Raw genomic sequence first — 19,308 nt, 5'->3', positions numbered from 1 at the left:
CACTGTGTTCAAATAGTGAGAATTATTACATGAGTCATTAAAAGAAAATAATGGAAACACTAGGGATAAGAATGTGCTTGTGATTATTATTTGAATTATTATTGTATGGAAATCTGTCCGAAACAGGGAGTACCCCGTGTCTCTTTTCAGGAATACATCTTTTGAGAATACAATGCAAGTATTGTCAGCGAAGTTTTCTTCCCTCATTATCTACACAAATAATGAAAACAAAGACTAAGTTGCTGTATTTCATGTAGGTCCAGCTGGTAATTTGTTTAGTTTCCAAGTACAGCACAGGAAATGACATTTCCTACATTTGCAGGAGAGGAGTGATTAAGAGGGAGGGTGTTTCTAACTGAGAACAGAACAAGTACTGTTTCATATTACAACAGAAAAAAACAATCCTGGGACTTCTTTAGTTAAACGCTTAGCTGAGTTTATGGAGCCTGTGTGTCTGAAAAATGAAAATCTCTTTAGTGGTCATAGTTCTCCTGAATAAAGCTTTAATTGGAGGTAAGTGCAGTTTTCTTTTCATTTCTTTTAAAACCAAGAAAACAGTTTTGTGTAATTTGATCGGTCAGTCTGTTGGAATTGTGTTTTTCTGTTGAAGGATGACTTAACTTGAGAGTTCAGAAAAGCAAAAAATATCTTCTAAAATTTGGACATTATAGACCAGCCTAGCTGGACTATGTGCTTTAGAAGACAGAAGAATACAATCAGATGGGTTTGACACACTGTTTAACAGTATTCAGTTTTACTAATTATCTGAAATAATGATTGTAATGTAAACACCAATATAAACACTGCAGAAAGGAAATGGAATGTTATATTTTTTTCAAGGAAAGTTTATCATTTGGTTGTTAAAGTTTTTTTGTTTTTTTTTTAAATCAGGTCACTGTTTTTCATACGTAGTTTATCTGTTGTTCTGCTGTTTTTCTTCCCCTTGAAATTATCTATACCGGTATACTGTTTTTATCACTGTGTGAAATGTGGTTTAACAGCCTGGTGCAAGCTTAAATGTAATTGTTGTGCACATTTAAAAATGGCCAAAACAGATTCAAAATTTACCCTAGAAAATATTTGGTCAGATTGTTGTGTTTTTGTTGAATATTTATACCTAACGTTATGAAGAACCACTAGACATTTAATAAAAGTTGAATACAACTTTATACTCACTGTGCCACCAGGACAATTATCATTTTCATCTACCAACTACTAAAGTATGTGGTACACAGTACTGCCCAATTTATCAAACACCTAACCCATAGATATTAGGGGTTTATTGCAAACAAATCTCTTTCCTTTTCCATTAACAGTTTCACAGTGAAAAATAAACTGCTTTTAATATACTTTTTTATTGGTAAGTTTGTAGTCTTTGCAGGAAAGTCCTGTGACTATAAGATATTGATTTGGTCTAAAAAAAATTAATGAGACAAAGTCAGGAATTTGTGAAACAAAATATAAAATAACTATTGTAGGAAAGTACTCCATTACAGACAAAGAACACATGCACAGAAATGTATACACAAATATTTCCCTGGCTCAGCAATGGCCTAGAGCCCCAATTAATGTACCACACATATGATTATCTGCCAATCCAGACAAGGTAATTGTGATGTTTCTTGAATGAGATCATTGTGTGCCTGCAGTGGGGTAGGAACAGCTGATTAAGAGACAGGAGTCGGTAGGTACGAAAATTGCACTTACCAGCCATTTAATAGTTGAGTCATTCAACAGACCAAAATCAACAGCTGCTGTGAATGATCAGACACATTGGTTTAGTGACATCGTCATTTCCGTTAGCAAAACCAGTGGCACTTCCACTGTGTTTTTAGGGAGTTGCAAGCAAACGTTGCAAGTTATGTACATATCAAAGTTAAAGCTGAATAATTTTTACACATAACTGTACCATGACAACAGTAGAATACAGTTTTGATGGAGCTGTACTGAAGCTTGGTACAGGTATGACATGTCACAATACTGTACAGGTAGTGGACAAAAAAATGGAAACACCAATGCAAAGTCACTTAATAGGGCATTGGGCCACTATGGTATCCCGCTCTGTGGAGTTCTTGGCGGACCGTTTTTGATGAAACTGGTCAATTGATCTGCAGTTGCTCGCCTGTTTTGCCTTGCACTTTAAATTAATGCACGGATATCACGATCCTGGAGTTTGCGCTTCTGCCCACTGTTGCCCTTTGCTGATGATGTCTTTCCCTTGGAGTTCCATGCCGACATCACCTTAGACACCGTTGCTCGTGAAACATCAGCAAGTTAAGCTGTCTTGGTCACTGAAGCTCCTGCCAAATGCGCCCCAACTCTTGCAGCCATGCTAGCCATAATTATAGGCAACCAGGCCTGTCCAGCATTTGTATACTTGACCCTAAACATGCTGGGATGTTATTTGCTTAATTAACACATGAGCCACACCTATGTGGAAGCCCTTGCTTTCAATATACTTAGTGTCCCTCATTTACCCAGGTGTTTACATTTTTTTGTCCACTACCTGTATCTTGAATAATGTTTTCTTCTTGTTGTTTAGATTCACTTTGTATGTTTCAGTTTTCATATCCTGGTGACTTTTCAGGTTAAGTTTTAAGTACCTTTGTGGACTCTATAGACCACTGTTTTTTTCTCTAAGTAATATTGGTACACCAGAGTGTAACCATTAAATAGTCCTCCTTCATTTGTTTTATGTGGTATTTCTTGCTGCTGTATTTCTAACTTCCACAAGAGGCAGTGTTGAAAGAATAACATGCACTACTTTGATTTACGTGAATATCATTTTAGTATTCTTCGCTTTCTTTTCCAGAAATCTGTGAAGCCCTGAATGTCACTGTCTCCCCAGGACCAGTGGCCATGTTTATGGAGGGTGAAAATGTCACTCTTTCCTGTCATGTATCCCAGCAAAAAAAAACCAACAGTCTTTTGGTTGTACGCTGGATGTTTTCTCTTGTACCTGATGAAGAACATTTACTTGTCAAAATGAACATGAGAAAGGTAAAAATATATGGAAATTATACAAAAGGTTTTAGTCAACAAAAGTTGCAGTTTTCTGAAGGGAAAACAAGTAAAATCTATAATTTAGTCATTTTTAACTTTTCAAAAGAAGACAAAGGGAATTATACGTGCAAAGTCCAGGAAATCAGAAAGCAGCAAAATAAATGGAGAACGACATCTAATGGCACAGGGACTGCAGAATTAAGAGGTAAGGGGAAAACGGCAACATAGTTATCTTTTTATTATTTTTATAATGCACTTTATTTAAGCTCGACAAAGAAAAATATAGACTTATAATAAGGGTTACACTCATTTTTTGTCCTCACAAAAGTTTAGTTTAGTTCAGTTATGGTAGAAAGCTGTTCCAATCACCTAGGCTTCCTACAAAAAAAGCATATCCCTAATTTCCATTCCAAAGGAAAGTATATATTGAATAGGGTCCTGAATATTCCTCTCTTGCTCCAACAAATCTGTTTTGTTAGTTGTGGGGAGCAGTAATTAATATACAGATGTTTCCTTTGACTGCTCACCCCTGTCTCTCCAAAGACTGAGAGGAATTTCCTTGGTTGTGCTATGTGAACTAAATTAGCAACGATACACAACATAGCTGGCAGCCGCTTTAGAAAATACAGATTTAAATCCATATAATACTGAAACCTAAAAATATTACTAATAAGAAACCATGTGAATTCCCTTACCATTATTTTATATGGAAAACCACCTGCATGGAGCCTGTATATTTGAAAGGTAATATTTGTGGCCACTACATGGATAAGCAATATGTTCCTGTTATATGTTTTATATACTTTGTATATGGGAGCTGTGAGACTTGTATAAATGCAGCACAGGTGTTGAGTAGTTTGCTTTCAACTGCAGTATTTTTTGTACTGCAGTTTTATGTTGTATTTGAAAATCTCACTGCTACCTAAACAGTTACAGTAACAGAAAAAAAAAACAAATAACATTGCAGTGAATCTATGTTACAGCCACATTATATTATTCCACTTTTTTATTGTCTATATCCAATAGGATTATAAGGCAATACGTTCTGGTTTAATAACACATAATGAAAACATCAGTTGAGAAATCAGGCGCATTCTGCATCAGCATACACTCTAGGTCATCTAGTCTGCCAACCTGTTCCAGACTCCATATATATTATTTCCACTATGAATTGTTCTTATGCCATTAAAAACAATCATTAGGTCTGAAAATGTGTAGATCCTGGACGTGCTGAGATGACAGCAGAAGAAACTTTGGCACAGATGCTGCAGCATAATATTGACATTGGCTGCAGTGTCAGCTTTCCCTCTTTGGCCTGTATTAGATTTAATACACAGGCAGACATATTGCACACACACACACACACACACACACACACACACACACACACACACACACACACGCGCGCGCACACGCACAGAATCATGCAGACAATAAAACAACCTGATGCCATTCTCGGAGTAAAGACTTTGGCACTAAGAAGGCTGGTGTTCTGTGGTAGCATGTTGCAGAATCGGCAAGGTTCAAATTAAGTATAAGAATAGGAATTTCATTGCATCCAGTGGTTAAAGAAAAGGGCTTGTAACCAGGTGGTCCCTGGTTCAAATCCCACCTCAGCCACTGACTCATTGTGTGACCCTGAGCAAGTCACTTAACCTCCTTGTGCTCCGTCTTTTGGGTGAGACGTAATTGTAAGTGACTCTGCAGCTGATGCATAGTTCACACACCCTAGTCTCTGTAAGTCGCCTTAGATAAAGACATCTGCTAAATAAACAAATAATAATAATAATAACTTATTTTGATTTATTGTAGTTCAGTTGAAAGGAATAATGGGTTCTGGAATAGCTGCATTTTGCAAAGTGCTGGATTTATGCTTTCATTGCATATGTTGTTCTTTCTGCTGGTTCTATGTACTCTAAAATGCAAAATGAATGAATTAATTTCTTTTAGCTTAAGTAATATTATTTTATCCAGATACACAAGTAAATAATATTGTTGTTATTGTGTACAAAATCATCCTCTAATTGATCTCTAGAACATACAAACAAATAAGAATATACAAACAAATACATTTCTGAAAAGTCTGTGGTCAGTGCGTAAAAGATAGATGGAAATGTTTTCAAGATATCTATTAATTTGACCTTGACCAAGACCTTGTTGATCAAAGGTATTATCAAACCTATCTGTGATTCAGATACCAGGGTTTGGGCTGTCTTTTACTTTGGGTGCTCTTAACAAAATGGTCTCTGCAAGTCAAAGAAAGTGAACCAACACATATCCTAACAATTTTGACTGAGTAGTTTCTTTGGACAGAATGATTTAAATCCTTCCAGAGACTCGTAGCTGTATGCATTTAAGTGCAAACAGTTTCCTCGATCATGATGCACTCCTTCATTGATTTTAGTGTAGAAAATGGGAATCAGATGTGATTTCAAATGCAATCGTGTGAGGTGTTTTGTTTCAGTGGTTAAAGAAAAGGGCTTGTAACCAGGAGGTCCCCGGTTCAAGTCCTGGCTCACTCATACCCCTTCTCCACTGGCACATCTGACCCGTGAGGGCTCGGTACGGAACGAGTACGGGTGGTTCTCCACTGGCTATTTGTCGAGCCGAGCAAAACCATACCGTGAAACTCTGGCCTCGCAGGACATCTAAATCCGGCTGCAAGCCAAACTGAGCCAGGGGGCGGGGTTAAGGATTTTCGTCATTACGTTGCATGTCCGTACACTCCAGAAAGAAAACAATGAACATGGCGGGCAGAAAGTGTGATGAGAGAAGAGTACAGCCATGGGACACAGAGGAAGTGCAGGCTGTAGTTTCTCTGTGGGCAGATAGAAGTGTTCAGGAAGATCTGGAGTCATGCGTAAGAAATGAGAAAGTTTATGCCTGAATTTTTGACGATTTGAAGCAAATGGACATAAACCGCGGGTACGGTATGCTTAACTCACACACTCAAAAACACAAAATTCTACCAAATTTCTCATCCTTGACCTTTATTATATTAATATAAAGAAAAATAAAAGAAAAAAGAAAACAATTCTAAACTTATTTATAAAAATATAGTCTGCTATACAGCAGTACCGTACGTACAACTACAGCTCTCGTTGCGCTGTCGCGCAGCTTCTTTTTTTTAAGCACCCAAACAAAAAACAACAACTATCCTTAAACGGAATATCTTTGGCAAATCATATTTTTAAAATCTTTTTTTTCCCCCTTCAACAGAACTAATGGAACTTTAGTAAGTCAATATAATCAGTAGAATGTGTGGATTATAAAGACATTCCTAAACATATTTACAAAATATAGCTTTACAAGATACCGCTGTACCGTTGGTCTATTAATTTTTGAACACCATTTGTTTGTGTGTCTTTTGGCAAACTGAGTTAATTAATATCAACTGTTTTTCGTTGTGTATGACGTCAGTAGCAACAACCCAGGCTCCTCTTAACTGCACCGTGAGGCTCGGTATGTCCCTGGCACGTCTCGTTGTACAGTGGGAAAGAGGCATCACTGACTCACTGTGACCCTGAATACTTGTGCTCAATCTTTCGGGTGAGATGTTGTTGTAAGTGGCTTGATCCTTGCTGATAATATATATTTTTTTAAATAGTAAATATTATTTATACCAATGTACCAATAGGAATTTTTGAGTGAAAGGCAATGTTAAAAGATAAAGTCCAGCACCTACAGTAAACGTTTTGTTAGGCACACATATATGATTCTTTCATGAGCCACAACCCATTCTTTTCTGTGGTGATGTTTCTACCAGATTTACATGAACAAATGCAAACGCTTTCTATGGCTGTGCACTATAATAATATATGTATTATATTGCTGTTTGAGAGCGTGTGAATATTGAAACAGCTGAGAAATCAACGCATACATTATCAGATTCAGCACTGGGCTGGTAAGTAATGAGCTGTAACAAATACACTGTACCTTACAGAGGAAAAAATCAAGGAAACCAGAAAAGCAGTGTAATAAAGAAGATAGTAGGTTATATTTGTTTTTTGACAACCAACGCGTTTAGTGTAGATGTATGGTCATAACTGTCACTCTGGTGGATCTGTACAAGTATGAGAATCCATCTGTCCATCTGGAACCCATAACATTGGACTTTAATAAAAATTCCAACCTGAAACTGATCCAAAGCTCTCTGGCAAACAGAATATATTTGGAATAAACACAAGCGTGTCGATCAATGCAAGTAAACTACAAATTGTCTGTGTCTTGCTGTAACCTGATATGAAACTGATTGGGGATCCAGCGGATGCTGGGTTTCCTCTGTGATTTTACAAGGCTGTTATGAGAGTGATTTTCCAAATGAGACCATAGTTATGAATAGGGCCAGTGCCTTCATGGACTATAAACAGACCAATTAAGGATTTTGAAAGTTTTAGAAGTACAGATTCAATGGACAATTTTGAGCAACTAAGTTAAAATTTGTAAAATGCAAATAATTTCGTAATTGCGGCAATTTTCAGAAAACAACTACCCTATTTATGACTTGGAGATCAATGGGGAGGAAGCAATTTGATGGACAGGCAGAGTACAAAGTGCTTCTTGACCCAGCACATCAGCTGCACAGAACCTTCTCAGGCCTGCTTGTGCTGGCAGTTACCTCCTGTTCCCAGCAGGGGCCAGTTTCATATTATTATTAATTTCTTAGCAGACGCCCTTATCCAGGGCGACTTACAATATATCACATTATACATTATTTCACATACAATTACCCATTTATACAGTTGGGTTTTTACTGGAGCAATCTAGGTAAAGTACCTTGCTCAAGGGTACAACAGCAGTGTCCCCCACTGGGGATTGAACCCACAACCCTCCGGTCAAGAGTCCAGAGCCATATGGACTCCCAACTTTTAACGTGGTTCCACATCTCAGTCCTCCACAGTCAGCCTTGAGGAGTCTTTTCAGAAATTATTTTTTTGCTGGAATAGTTAGTGAGTAAATAAAGCATTGCATTTATAACCTAAATAGATGAAAGCAGGCGATAGGGTTTGTAGTTATTATACTGTATACTATGATTGTTTTCGTGGTTCAGTTCTTGGTCCACTTAATTCGGGTTAGATTTAAGTCCAGCAAGGTAATAAAAAAGCTAGCTGCTCAGTCATACAGAAAGATGCTGCAACTGCCTACTGAGACTGAACTGCTTGCTCTTCACTTAAGTCTGCTTCCAGCACTATGTATTTTTGGATGCCAGTGTGGGTGTTAGAAGCCACCATTGAATGTATCAGGAAGTGGGTTAAAAAAGTATATCCTCACATATCATCATTACATAATACTGCACCTATAATTTATACTATATCTAAACGTATAATCATGCTGTTTTTGACTATGTGCTGACATATATCTAAATCTATTACAGTACACGTATCACCAGTTTTGAAGACCAATGGTGGACTCTGGAGTTTCTTTGAAGGTAAATGTATAGTGAAGTTTTATTTTACAATACATATATATGTACAGCATCAGAACATCAGAATATCTTTATAATAACATAATTGTTTGTATGTATTTATAATTATGTTTATTCTTTAAAAGCTGCAATATCTCCCATAATCCTGTTAGATTTTACATTCAAATATAACTTGTTAGTGTATATGAATAAGAATATTCTATTTAGCCTTTTGTGCAGTCTGCTTCATCAGACAGAAATCACTATTGACAGTCACATTTCAAAGTTAAAGCTACATTTTGTACTATTTGAAGTTTCTGCGAACTACGCAGTATGCCTCTTTTTTCCACTAGGTGAGGGAGAGAGTGGACATTGTCAGACTGTCCTACCACATTGCTGTAGTATATGGGACATGCATATTGTAAAATATATAGACCCTATTCACAATGTCTGTTTTGATGGATTCAATAAAGCTTGGGATGTACTGTAGTTTCTGAATTAGTTTCAAAGACAAGGTCCTGACAGCCTTCATATGCCTTCCGAGAGTTTATAGTTTTCCCACTTGTGGACAACACTACATTTTCGGCATTTGTTTTGGTTGTGAAGTAAAGGGAAACACCCTCCTTGTTGTGCCTGACCACAGCTTTATGGAACTATTGACTGAGCAATTTGGACCATGTTTAATTTAAAGACAGCCATCCCAACGGATACAGTATTCAGTATATATATCTTGACTACCACAACCACCAGCACTGCTACTGCCTGATGGGGGCTCTGGTGGTAAACAAGTAAAAGACCATGTGTAAACACACCTCCATGAAATTATATAGCCAACCCAGACTAGCCGAAAAAGGAACTACATTCTAAAATAAGCTACTTTCTATCTTTAAACAGTATTTCTGAGTAATGAGCTCACAAATGTTGTTGAGTATAGCACAGTTCACGAATTCATGTATTGCACAATGACATTTCTCTTTAAGAACCACTAATGGAACTGTCTTAGTAGAGACCTGGTCAAACTGATACATTCTGAAAGGTTCAATATTGCGATAATCACAAGGAGAGAGTCTTCTGTATACCAAATAGAAAGAGTCCCAACAATTGTGCTGTAAGATTTAATTTACTGTCATTTTATTGCTAGTACAACATGTTTTTTGAGTTTAAACAGAAAAGGTAAAGAGCAACCAAGCTTATATTATCTGGATTTATACTGTTGAAATTGAGTAATCAACAATTCAACAGTGTAGGCACAAAATAAAAGATCCATGCATAATATGAACAGGTATACAGTATCATATTAATATCATAAATACAATGCCAGAGGCCAAACACTTACAAATACTGTAAATATTTAAACATAAAGTAATGAAAAAATAAAGGGTACATAAAACAATAATACAAACAGGAGAGACTGATTTCAAATGAAATATCACAGAAGCGCTATTTCAGTGCAGCCCTCATCGTATTACAATGTGTTAGAGGCAGAAATCCATAAATAAATGTGGGCACTACACCAGCTTGCAGGATACAGAATAAAAGGTTGTCTGTGATCCAAGATCTTGTTGCGCAATTCTATTTTACATCACACATGGAAAACAAAACAATGTGGTAAAGGTTATACCATACATCCCGTGACCCAATTAGCAACTGATACCGACACACCTTCTGTAAAGAAAACACACTCGATTCATCTACTGGTAAAAACGTGGCTGTGAGGTGTTTATTTTTTAAGGTTTTCTCTTGACTTAACTACCGAGTCCCCAATTCGAATCCGACTGTCCAACTAATAAATACTTCATGTACTAATATTATAATTCATTGTGCCCAGTAGGTAACATACTCCCCAGGGCAATGTGCTGTAAATGTTTGGATAATTCTCTGATCCAGCAGTTTTTGATCCAGTGTTATTACTTATTACAGCATGTGTTCTTGTTAACTCAAGAATTTTGACGTAGGTGTGCTTAATGACAGGCTTTATCTAAGTGGGTGAGGAGGTTTGGGGGTAGGAAGCATGTGACAAGCTCTACTGGTAAATGGTTTCATGTATTGAGTACTGCAGATTGACAGAGCTGGGTCCTTTAAAGCCCACCGCACACAACCTGACTCAAGCCGTCCTGACTCACTCATCTCAACTGAATCGTAGCAAGATTATCCAGATTTCAGTCGGGATGTCTTCAGATTTGAAGATTGAACATGCTGAATCTTTTTCAGTCGCAGTTTCGTTCAGATGTGATCAGTCTGCCGGTGTCAACCAATGGTGAAGCAGTTTTAAGTGACGTAGCTGTCATGTGACATCATACAAGATGGCAGAATATTGACAGCTTTAGTTCCACAGGTAAAAATACATTAGTCTTGAATTGCTCTGCGTGTCCCGAATTCAAATATACCAAATATGTGCACAATTGAATCAATTTTTTTAGGCGTTTACTAATCAAAGGTAAATTATCAATTTACTTTTTTATTATCAATCTACTGGCAGCCTATATTTTCTTACTGCGCTGAAACAGAAGTAACCAGTGCGTCGATCTCCAATAGGTCACAAATCACAAGCCACTAGATCAGGGGTGGGCAATTCCGGTCCTGGAGGGCCGGTGTCCCTCCTGGCTTTTGTTCCAACTGTGCCCTAAATTACCTAATTAGACCAATAATTGGTCAAAATTAGTCCAATTAAGTAATTTAGGGCAAAGTTGGAACAAAAGCCAGGAGGGACACCGGCCCTCCAGGACCGGAATTGCCCACCCCTGCCCTAGATCCAGACACTGAGAAAAAAAACGCCAAAATCAAATAAAAATCAACAGGTTGGATTTTATTTACTACAGACTAAAGTGTAGTCGACAATACAAAAAGTCAAACCCTGCCTGAAACGTTTGCACGGTGTAAATGGTCAACAGCTAAATTAATAGGCTAAGTGCTTCTTTCTGGTTGCCTTGCAGCGTTGTCTCTGTCGTCTAATCAGCATACGATGCCATGCATAATGTGAGGGTCGCTATGTTGGGCTAAGTTAATAAAGAAATGTGTACAGGGCAGTATTAATTAAATTTGCATGCATAGTAATCGCCAGGATATAGTTGTGGTCAGTCTAATTCAAGCTTAGCAGTGTGCGACACCCAGTCGGGAAAAACTCAATTGTGACGTCAAACTAAAACTGATCGCGGAATCTATAAATGCCTGCATTTGAACCGTCACCAGTAGTAACTCTGCAATTCTGACACAGACACCTTGAAAGAAATATTTCTAACTTTATTTTTTTGTGCGTGTGTTTCAGATCTATTCCTTTGTGCAGTGCTGATATGCTCTGTTGGCATTATTTGCATGTTGCTGTTCACCATTATAATTATCTGCCAGTGTATTTTTAAAAAAAGAAGATTTAAAGGTATGTACAACAAAGCCAACTAAACCTAACTATGTATTTCTGCTGCATAGGGTTATTGTGAAAAATAATTATGTGTCCACAAAACTGAATCATTCTTCTCGTTATTTTAAATGTTCTTTTTTTTGTGGTAGCTGCAAAAACTTACCACACAACACATACATATACCTCTTTTTCAGAGGACGAATATTTGGGCTATAATACTGTAATGTGTCTTATAAAAGGTTGCTCTGTGTATTCATTTTGTTTTTGTTTCTTGACAGCAAGTTATTATTTGGTGAAATGTCCACAAAACAGGTAAGGCTATTTTAATGTTGATGTGTTTTTGTGTGGGAAAAAATAATAACCAATAGAGATGATTTGTTATAGTTGTGGAGAACATTTAATTACTTTTAGGAGGTAGCATTGCTACTCACTTACTGGGCTGTGTACTCAGCAGGATGTAAGAATGGCTCCCTTCGTAGCAGGTTTCAATTCCTTCCCTATTAAAACAACCCACACAACACAGAACAACGCATCTCTGAGACTATGCTTCAGACTCTATTAAGTGCCGTGACTACACTCCATACGGTTAAGAACTCACATGTGGTGTCTATTGCAATCTTTAAACCATTTCAAAAATATATCTTAACAAAAGCAAGCGTCAAATACAATTTATTAACAAAACAAAATGCCAATGACTAAAAGTGTGCATTCCACAGTACTAGGCTTACAATTTGTTTTAACCCAATGAACTGGATCAGCAAGACCCTGGTCCAAAATGGCGATGCTCACCACTAAGCTGTTTCGTTGGGTTTAAACATCTTCTTGGTGGCCAAGTAAATATTATAGAGACCACGCACGCTATTCATTTACCTTCTTATAAAATGTTCACTGAGTTTTATTTCTTGTTTCCAGTTCGGGAGAAACAGTAACAAGTGTTATCAGCTCATCGCCTGTACAAACAAGGAAAGAAAAGAAACACAAAAAGAAAAAAGCTAAAGAAAATGCTGATGTCCCACCAGAAATACCAGCAAAAGGTACTTTATTCAGCATCAGTGGACACCCTCAGGGCCACAATTTGGATTTTGTTCAACATTGGGGAAAGAATTAGATAAACACACATTTACCTTTAGGATTAATGCGTGTGAAATATATTTATATTTTTTATTCTTAATGCATTATCAAACACAACACATAATCTAAGACTTACATTTTGTTTAACAATTATAAACGCTCAATAGCTTAAAAAAGAACATACAACCATTTCTGGTGTGCCAAACACATCTGTTTTTTGACATAGGGTTTAATACCAGCAACACATGTGCACAGCCATAACATACTCACACATGCCAACAATTTACATTCTATAGAAAGCTTTCTATTTGTACATGCATATGAATTAAAAAGAAATGTATGTGAAACCAGCTATCTTCTAAAATGATCTAAGGCATATTCACGATTACCACAACCATGGAGAGGGAGGTAATTGTCATTGTCAAATAACTAAAACAACCTTGGCTCTTTAATTTCCTTCCACCCACAAACTTGAAAACCCTAAAATAACATTCAGTTCTCAAGATTCCCTCCCCAGTACACACCCCAAAAAGACAAAAAATGATGTTCCACATCACTGGAGAAGAAATTATTTTGAAGTGGGTTTGTGAGGCATACCCTAGATTACATTTGGAAAAATAGTGTTGCAGTCATTGCTAAGGGTTGTCACAATTCCAGTGCATCTTATCTTGTGTAAAGATGCTATCCTATGCATAGAACACACTGCCGTGACTACACAGTGAATTTATGTGATTTGTTAATACCTCCTTGGTAGGATGTCTTATTATAAGGGACATCTTTTTACATAGTTTGAGCTTCGCAGTTCACTGCGCAAGGTGACATCACTTATAGAATAAGAGATAACCTACATATGATGTATTAACTACACTTGCAGTAAGGGTACCTTTTTGTGTCCAGCATTACTAAAGACCTGACGCTATACTTACACACGTCCTTACCTTTATTTTAGCTCCTATTCCTGATACACCAAGAAGGCCCAAACTTTTAAAAACACAGTCAAGAAAACTAATTCTGGTAAGTGTTATTATTGCATGCCATATGTAAAAATTACAAAACCAAAATTACAAAAAGAAAAAGTTACCAGTTTGAAATATATATATATATATATATATATATATATATATATATATATATAATGTATATATATATATATATATATATATATATATATATATATATATATATATATATATATATATATATATATATATATACATAAGGCTCTGTTCATATTAATCAATACAGTACTATATATACATATGTTATGTTATTTTCCGACAATTGAATTGCCACAGAACCTGTAACCATTTTTCTGGGAGAGAAACTCTTCTGAAGAGTCAGCTAAGCTGTGTGCCAAACAAAATTAAAGACTTGTAATCTCTTGCTTTACAAAAGATACCCTGTCCACCTTTACATATTCATCAGCAAGAAAGAAAGTGGAGCTAATTAAAAAATATGTTTAATTATTATATTAATAACAAAAAAAAAGTTCGCTTTTTTTTTTCAAAGAGTTTGGTTTATTTATCATACTGGTATATTTAATCGTTTTATTATAAATTGTATAGTCTTTACATTTCAAAACCTCTAGCATTTTTTTTTTATTTTCTTCATATTTTTCAATTTAATTATTACAAGGAAGAAATATGCATGGGGGAAATTATGCTGCATGCTTTATAGTGCCCTATTGCTTGTTGAAGTTATTGCAGCACCTTTTCCATTTATGAAAGTACTAATTTTATTTTGTTTTATTGCTTTCCAAAATGCAATTATTTATTTAGCCTGTTTTGTCTAAATTGAATTATGTTTACTATAGGAGTATCATAAAAATGTATAAAAACAACAATCCTGCTCAGTCGCCCATCTCAGGGAATACAGTGTTGTTTCAAATATAATCCAATAACATCACAGATAAGTAGATAATGTACACCAGAAACAATGCTATTTTGAGCTAATGAAATCAAACATTTGGCAACGTTGATTTCATTAACACAAGTCCTTAAATTTGCATGAGGTACATAAAGTAGGTGCTTTGAGATTTTGTATTCGGGTTAGGATTTTTAAATATATTACTAAATGCAGCCATTACAATGTGCACAGTAAACCCTAATCTACGATTATGTAAACACACAGTTTGCCATGGGACATTTGATTTTTCATTATTATTATTATTATTATTATTATTATTATTATTATTATTATTATTATTATTATTATTATTATTATTAAAGATTTTCCCCATTCAGTAGGTTACATAAGCCTGCATTCTTAATATAATGTATCACTATGATTAACAATCCCTGTTGTTTGAATGTAAGCTTTGGTTTAAATGTAAACACAGTATGTATTATGTATTGTTAAAGAAATGTAAAAAAGTTGTAAGCAGTATGTTGTAAATTGCAGCCTAATGCTATAGCAAAAGTGGATTGATAATAGATGTGAATCTACAGTTAACCCAGGCTTTTGTTTTTGTTTTGTTTTTAAAATCAGAGGAAGATTTTAATTGAAGGTGATACACATTTGCAAATATTAATTTGCAAGGAATATTGTGGCAGGGAAGGCCTCAGATATGTGAGAACCCTAAACAATAATTAATGTTTACTGCCAAAACATCTTGAGAATGATACTGTTGAATCTACAGAAGCTCCCAAGTATTAATAAAAATGAACAATTCACAAACTCCACGTCAAGCAGTGTTTTAGAATTAAACTGGATTGTGGTTACACTGTGGGCTGAGGGCATTCGGTAGGATTTCTGGAGGCATTTTCACAGATTTAACTTGTTGGCCATGATTTCTAAACGAACCCTGTACAGTGAAACCACATTTGTACAAACTAATTGATCTCTGGGGGGGTGTTCATTTTGTTTGGATAATCAAATTACTGTAAAAATGATTAATCTGACTTTCCCAATCAACCTTAAGAAATAATTGCAATACAATCTATGTAGATTTAAACATATATTGTCCACTGTACACAAGAGAAGGTGTTAGTAAAATTCAAGTCTGGATAATAAAGGTTTTACTGTATTGAACTCTCAAGATAAGCATTTAATAAAATAGATTTAGATAGTGTATGTTGTATACAGAAAAAAAAACTATCTGATGTGTTTTCTTTTCCCAGTGTGTTATGGAAAGAAATCAGGAACAATGTTTACAGGATTGTAATATGATTTATTTATTCATGTGCAGCTAAGGTAGCTAAGCTCCAAAGTGAAAGAATATGTTGTAGAAAACATGTGGTTTTAAAACCACTACAGACGTGAGAACTGTCTCTGGTTTAAGTGCACATTTTTCTTTAATCTTTCGGTATGTAATATTTTGCCTCTGTCACACTTTTGGCCATGTGTTAAGCATGAGGATCTCATTATAGAAGTGCACCAAGCCTGTCAAGCTGCACACTAAAACACGTTTCATTAGACCTGCTGGAAATTAGGTTTGATTTATGATCTAAAAATGCATATAAATCCAAAAATGTACATACTGCCTGTTTTCTTTGTGATCCTTTCACAAGAGAAATATTGTGGGATTTTAAGAAGTGTTTTAACCTCCATTATTGCCATTGTCTATCATTCATATACCTTATTCATAACTGCTTTTTTTTTTTTTTTTTAAATACAGCCCAAGATTGCAGAAGAGAGCTTAACATATGCTGAACTTGAACTTGTTAAACCCCAGCCTGAAAACAAATCAGTCTGTACAGGGACTGTGTATGCACAAATTCTGTTTGAGGAGAAACAGCTGTAAATACACAAACACTATAACTGTATATAATATTGTATCATAGACTATATGGACACGATTGTGAAGCAAGTGCAACGTTTACCTATAAAAGCTAGCAAGAAGCAACTTGGTTTCAGGAGACATGTTTTTTCTTGTTAGTTCTGTTAATTGTTATACTGTATCGCTTTCAGAAAAAAAAACATGGGGGCAAACTTTTCACTTGGTTCAAAATACGGTCTGATATGTTTTATTTATAAAATATAATTCAATATTTTTTCATATCTTTTTATGTTTTGTTATATCATTATAATAGCCCTGTTAAATGATCCAGAGTGTTTAAACTGTTAAAAGTAAGATATTATGTGTTTTGTGTTTTTAAAGTACAGTATTTAAAGGCAAGTACGTTCAATCTACATTCCAGTCGTTTTACAAACATTGAATCTTTGCATGTATACAATATAAGGAATTAAATGTTGACTTTCTAAACTAAAGAATGTCTTGTTTTAATTGCATGAATTTTAACAGTGGGCTTTAAAAGCTTTATAAAAGGTATCAAAACTCATTACATTTGGGGAAACTACTTCCAACCCCCTTAATGGAAGTCTGCACTGGTTATTTCTGGCTTAGTTACTTTATTGGGTGTGTTTTTCCTTTCTGAAAAAAAAAAAATTGAAGAAAAGATTTGAAGAAAAGAGCTTTGGGAGTCTAGCCCTAAGTATCTGAGGAGTCAAATGCTAGGGTTCAGCGTCTTCACAATTATAAACAAAAAATTATCACATAGTGGAAAAGATAAGCTCAACTACTGTGTGCCATTTCCTTCCACTTAATGTTGTATGCATTACAGAAACATAGAACATCTGTTTAAAAAAATAAATAAAACCAGCACAGAGGTGGATGGTTTCACAGACCCTCCTTAGCATTTAGTACCTTAGGATGGTAAGGTAGTTCAAGGCTAGTGCTAATCAGGATCTGTGGAGCAGCCCATTTATAACATTAACCCCCTGACTGATCCAATTGCACCTTCATAGTTTAAAGTAAGTTAAAAAAACAGTAAATTAAGGCTGAGGACAGTATTACATTTCCATTCTGAATCCCTAGTCAACAATAAGTCTTTGGATTGCTGCTGAGTTTGAAAATGACGAAGCAGCATCCAAAAGGAGTTTAAGCACAATCCTCCGTCTGCCCCCGACAGGCTAGAGTCCAAGGCAAAGTGCCAGTTCTGTGCGTGAATGTGATCAGCCCACTAATGGTTACATTTATTAAAAATGATGCTGCTTAATAATGAGTTTTACAGTGTATTATAATTGGGTTAGACTACAAGATGGTTCTGCCTAGGTGCTATAATTTATTTGATTTAATTATTTGAAAGTGCCTAACAGTTTGACATTTAATATTATAAAATTAGTGGTGTATTAAAATTGAAACCGTTATTGTCTTTCAGAAGGTCATTTGCTTCTGCAGTGAGATATATGATGATTATTTTCCAGTCTATTAAGCCCTCTACTTAGCACAATTAGTACTGTGTGAAAGGTTAAGCAGAGCACACTCCCTCTCATCGTGGTCATAATGCATAGCTCTAGCTGGGACTGACATTTCTACATAGTAGAAGTGCATCAAGGAGTCTTCATTATGTTCTCATTATTATTAGTTAGGAAATATTTTGTTCTAAAATGAGTTTTAGATAATTATTTTTTCGAGTTCTACTAACTACATCCTTTCTGTGACCAAAATCCATTTCTCCTTGTATCTTTCAGTATACTATATCTCATATGCAATTTCTTTTTAGAAACAGCAGAAGATTTGCATCGGAATCAAATGCAAACTTGTTGTTTTGATTTTATTTTTTATTACACGGTACCTGGTGGCTGTGAAGCAGCCTTATGTTTTAAAACGTGTTAGACTTTCAGGACTTCCTTTTTTTTTGTAAAAGTGCTTATCAGTTGAGTTTTGTATTGTAAGAAACTGCCTAATGAAATATGTTAGTGTACAGCAAAGCAAAGATAAGTAAACCCTAACTGCCATGACTATGCCATCTTATCATTGCACGGTGGCAGTATCCTTTGATTACCCTTCCTTTGTAAGATGATTCATACATCTTTATGATGGTAATTAGAGAATGCAGTTCTATGGGCTTGGACGTAAGGCAACAATTAGCCTTCTCCTTCCAAAAATAAGTGGTGCATGCACAATGGGAGTTTCTCACCCAGTAATAAACAGATTACTTTTCCATAGTGACAGTTTGAAACCCATCCTTGAAAAATAGTTTCTGAACAATACACACAAAATCTTTTTTTTTATATTTTCCAACTTACAAAAGGAGGATAGGTGTATTTGTGGAGTTTAAATTATTATTATTATTATTATTATTATTATTATTATTAATAACAACAATAATAATAATAATAAATAATAATAATAATAATCACATTTTCTGACCTAAAAATCAGGTAGAAGTTTAAGTACAAGCGTCTTTAATGTTTTGAAAATAAAATGTCTTTAGTTGAACATATACAACTGATGTGAGCTTTGTATGATATGGTTTGGTCCTAAATGTATAGTGATCATTTTAATATTTTACTGTGATAAATATCAGCATCACAGCATCAATTCAATCACACTTACAATGAACAGTTACTGTAGATTTAACCCAAAACTTTTTCAGCAGGCCCATCTAGTTTAAATACTGAAATGAAGATATCTGTGCAAATCATTTTAATTGTTATGACAAAGTTCTGGGGAAAAAAAAAAAAAATTATG

The 19,308-nt window shown here is 35.3% G+C and overlaps 1 protein-coding gene across 1 annotated transcript; it reads left to right on the top strand.

The window, feature by feature from the left end:
• Positions 1 to 437: 437 nt before the first annotated feature.
• On the top strand, positions 438 to 17,053 carry LOC117415072 (V-set and transmembrane domain-containing protein 4-like). The gene is made up of 8 exons (XM_034025011.2): positions 438 to 513; positions 2,813 to 3,208; positions 8,378 to 8,431; positions 11,673 to 11,780; positions 12,041 to 12,074; positions 12,675 to 12,796; positions 13,783 to 13,847; positions 16,450 to 17,053. Exons 1-8 carry the CDS (start codon positions 462 to 464, stop codon positions 16,573 to 16,575), a joined length of 957 nt encoding a protein of 318 aa, XP_033880902.1. The 5' UTR covers positions 438 to 461; the 3' UTR covers positions 16,576 to 17,053.
• The last annotated feature ends 2,255 nt before the right edge of the window (positions 17,054 to 19,308 follow it).

The sequence above is a fragment of the Acipenser ruthenus genome, chromosome 7 (genome assembly GCF_902713425.1).
Source record: "Acipenser ruthenus chromosome 7, fAciRut3.2 maternal haplotype, whole genome shotgun sequence".
In the NCBI taxonomy this organism is placed as follows: domain Eukaryota; kingdom Metazoa; phylum Chordata; class Actinopteri; order Acipenseriformes; family Acipenseridae; genus Acipenser; species Acipenser ruthenus.
The sequence above is the reverse complement of the archived record's forward strand: the minus strand, read 5'-3'. Positions and strand labels throughout refer to the sequence as shown.

What these genes read in the sequence shown, in the direction of transcription:
- LOC117415072 (XM_034025011.2), top strand. Translation starts at nt 462, where the DNA reads ATGAAAATCTCTTTAGTGGTCATAGTTCTCCTGAATAAAGCTTTAATT. An exon ending in ACTCTGGAGTTTCTTTGAAG is followed by an intron (nt 8,432 to 11,672) that starts GTAAATGTATAG and finishes CGTGTGTTTCAG; the next exon opens with ATCTATTCCTTTGTGCAGTG. An exon ending in TAAAAAAAGAAGATTTAAAG is followed by an intron (nt 11,781 to 12,040) that starts GTATGTACAACA and finishes GTTTCTTGACAG; the next exon opens with CAAGTTATTATTTGGTGAAA.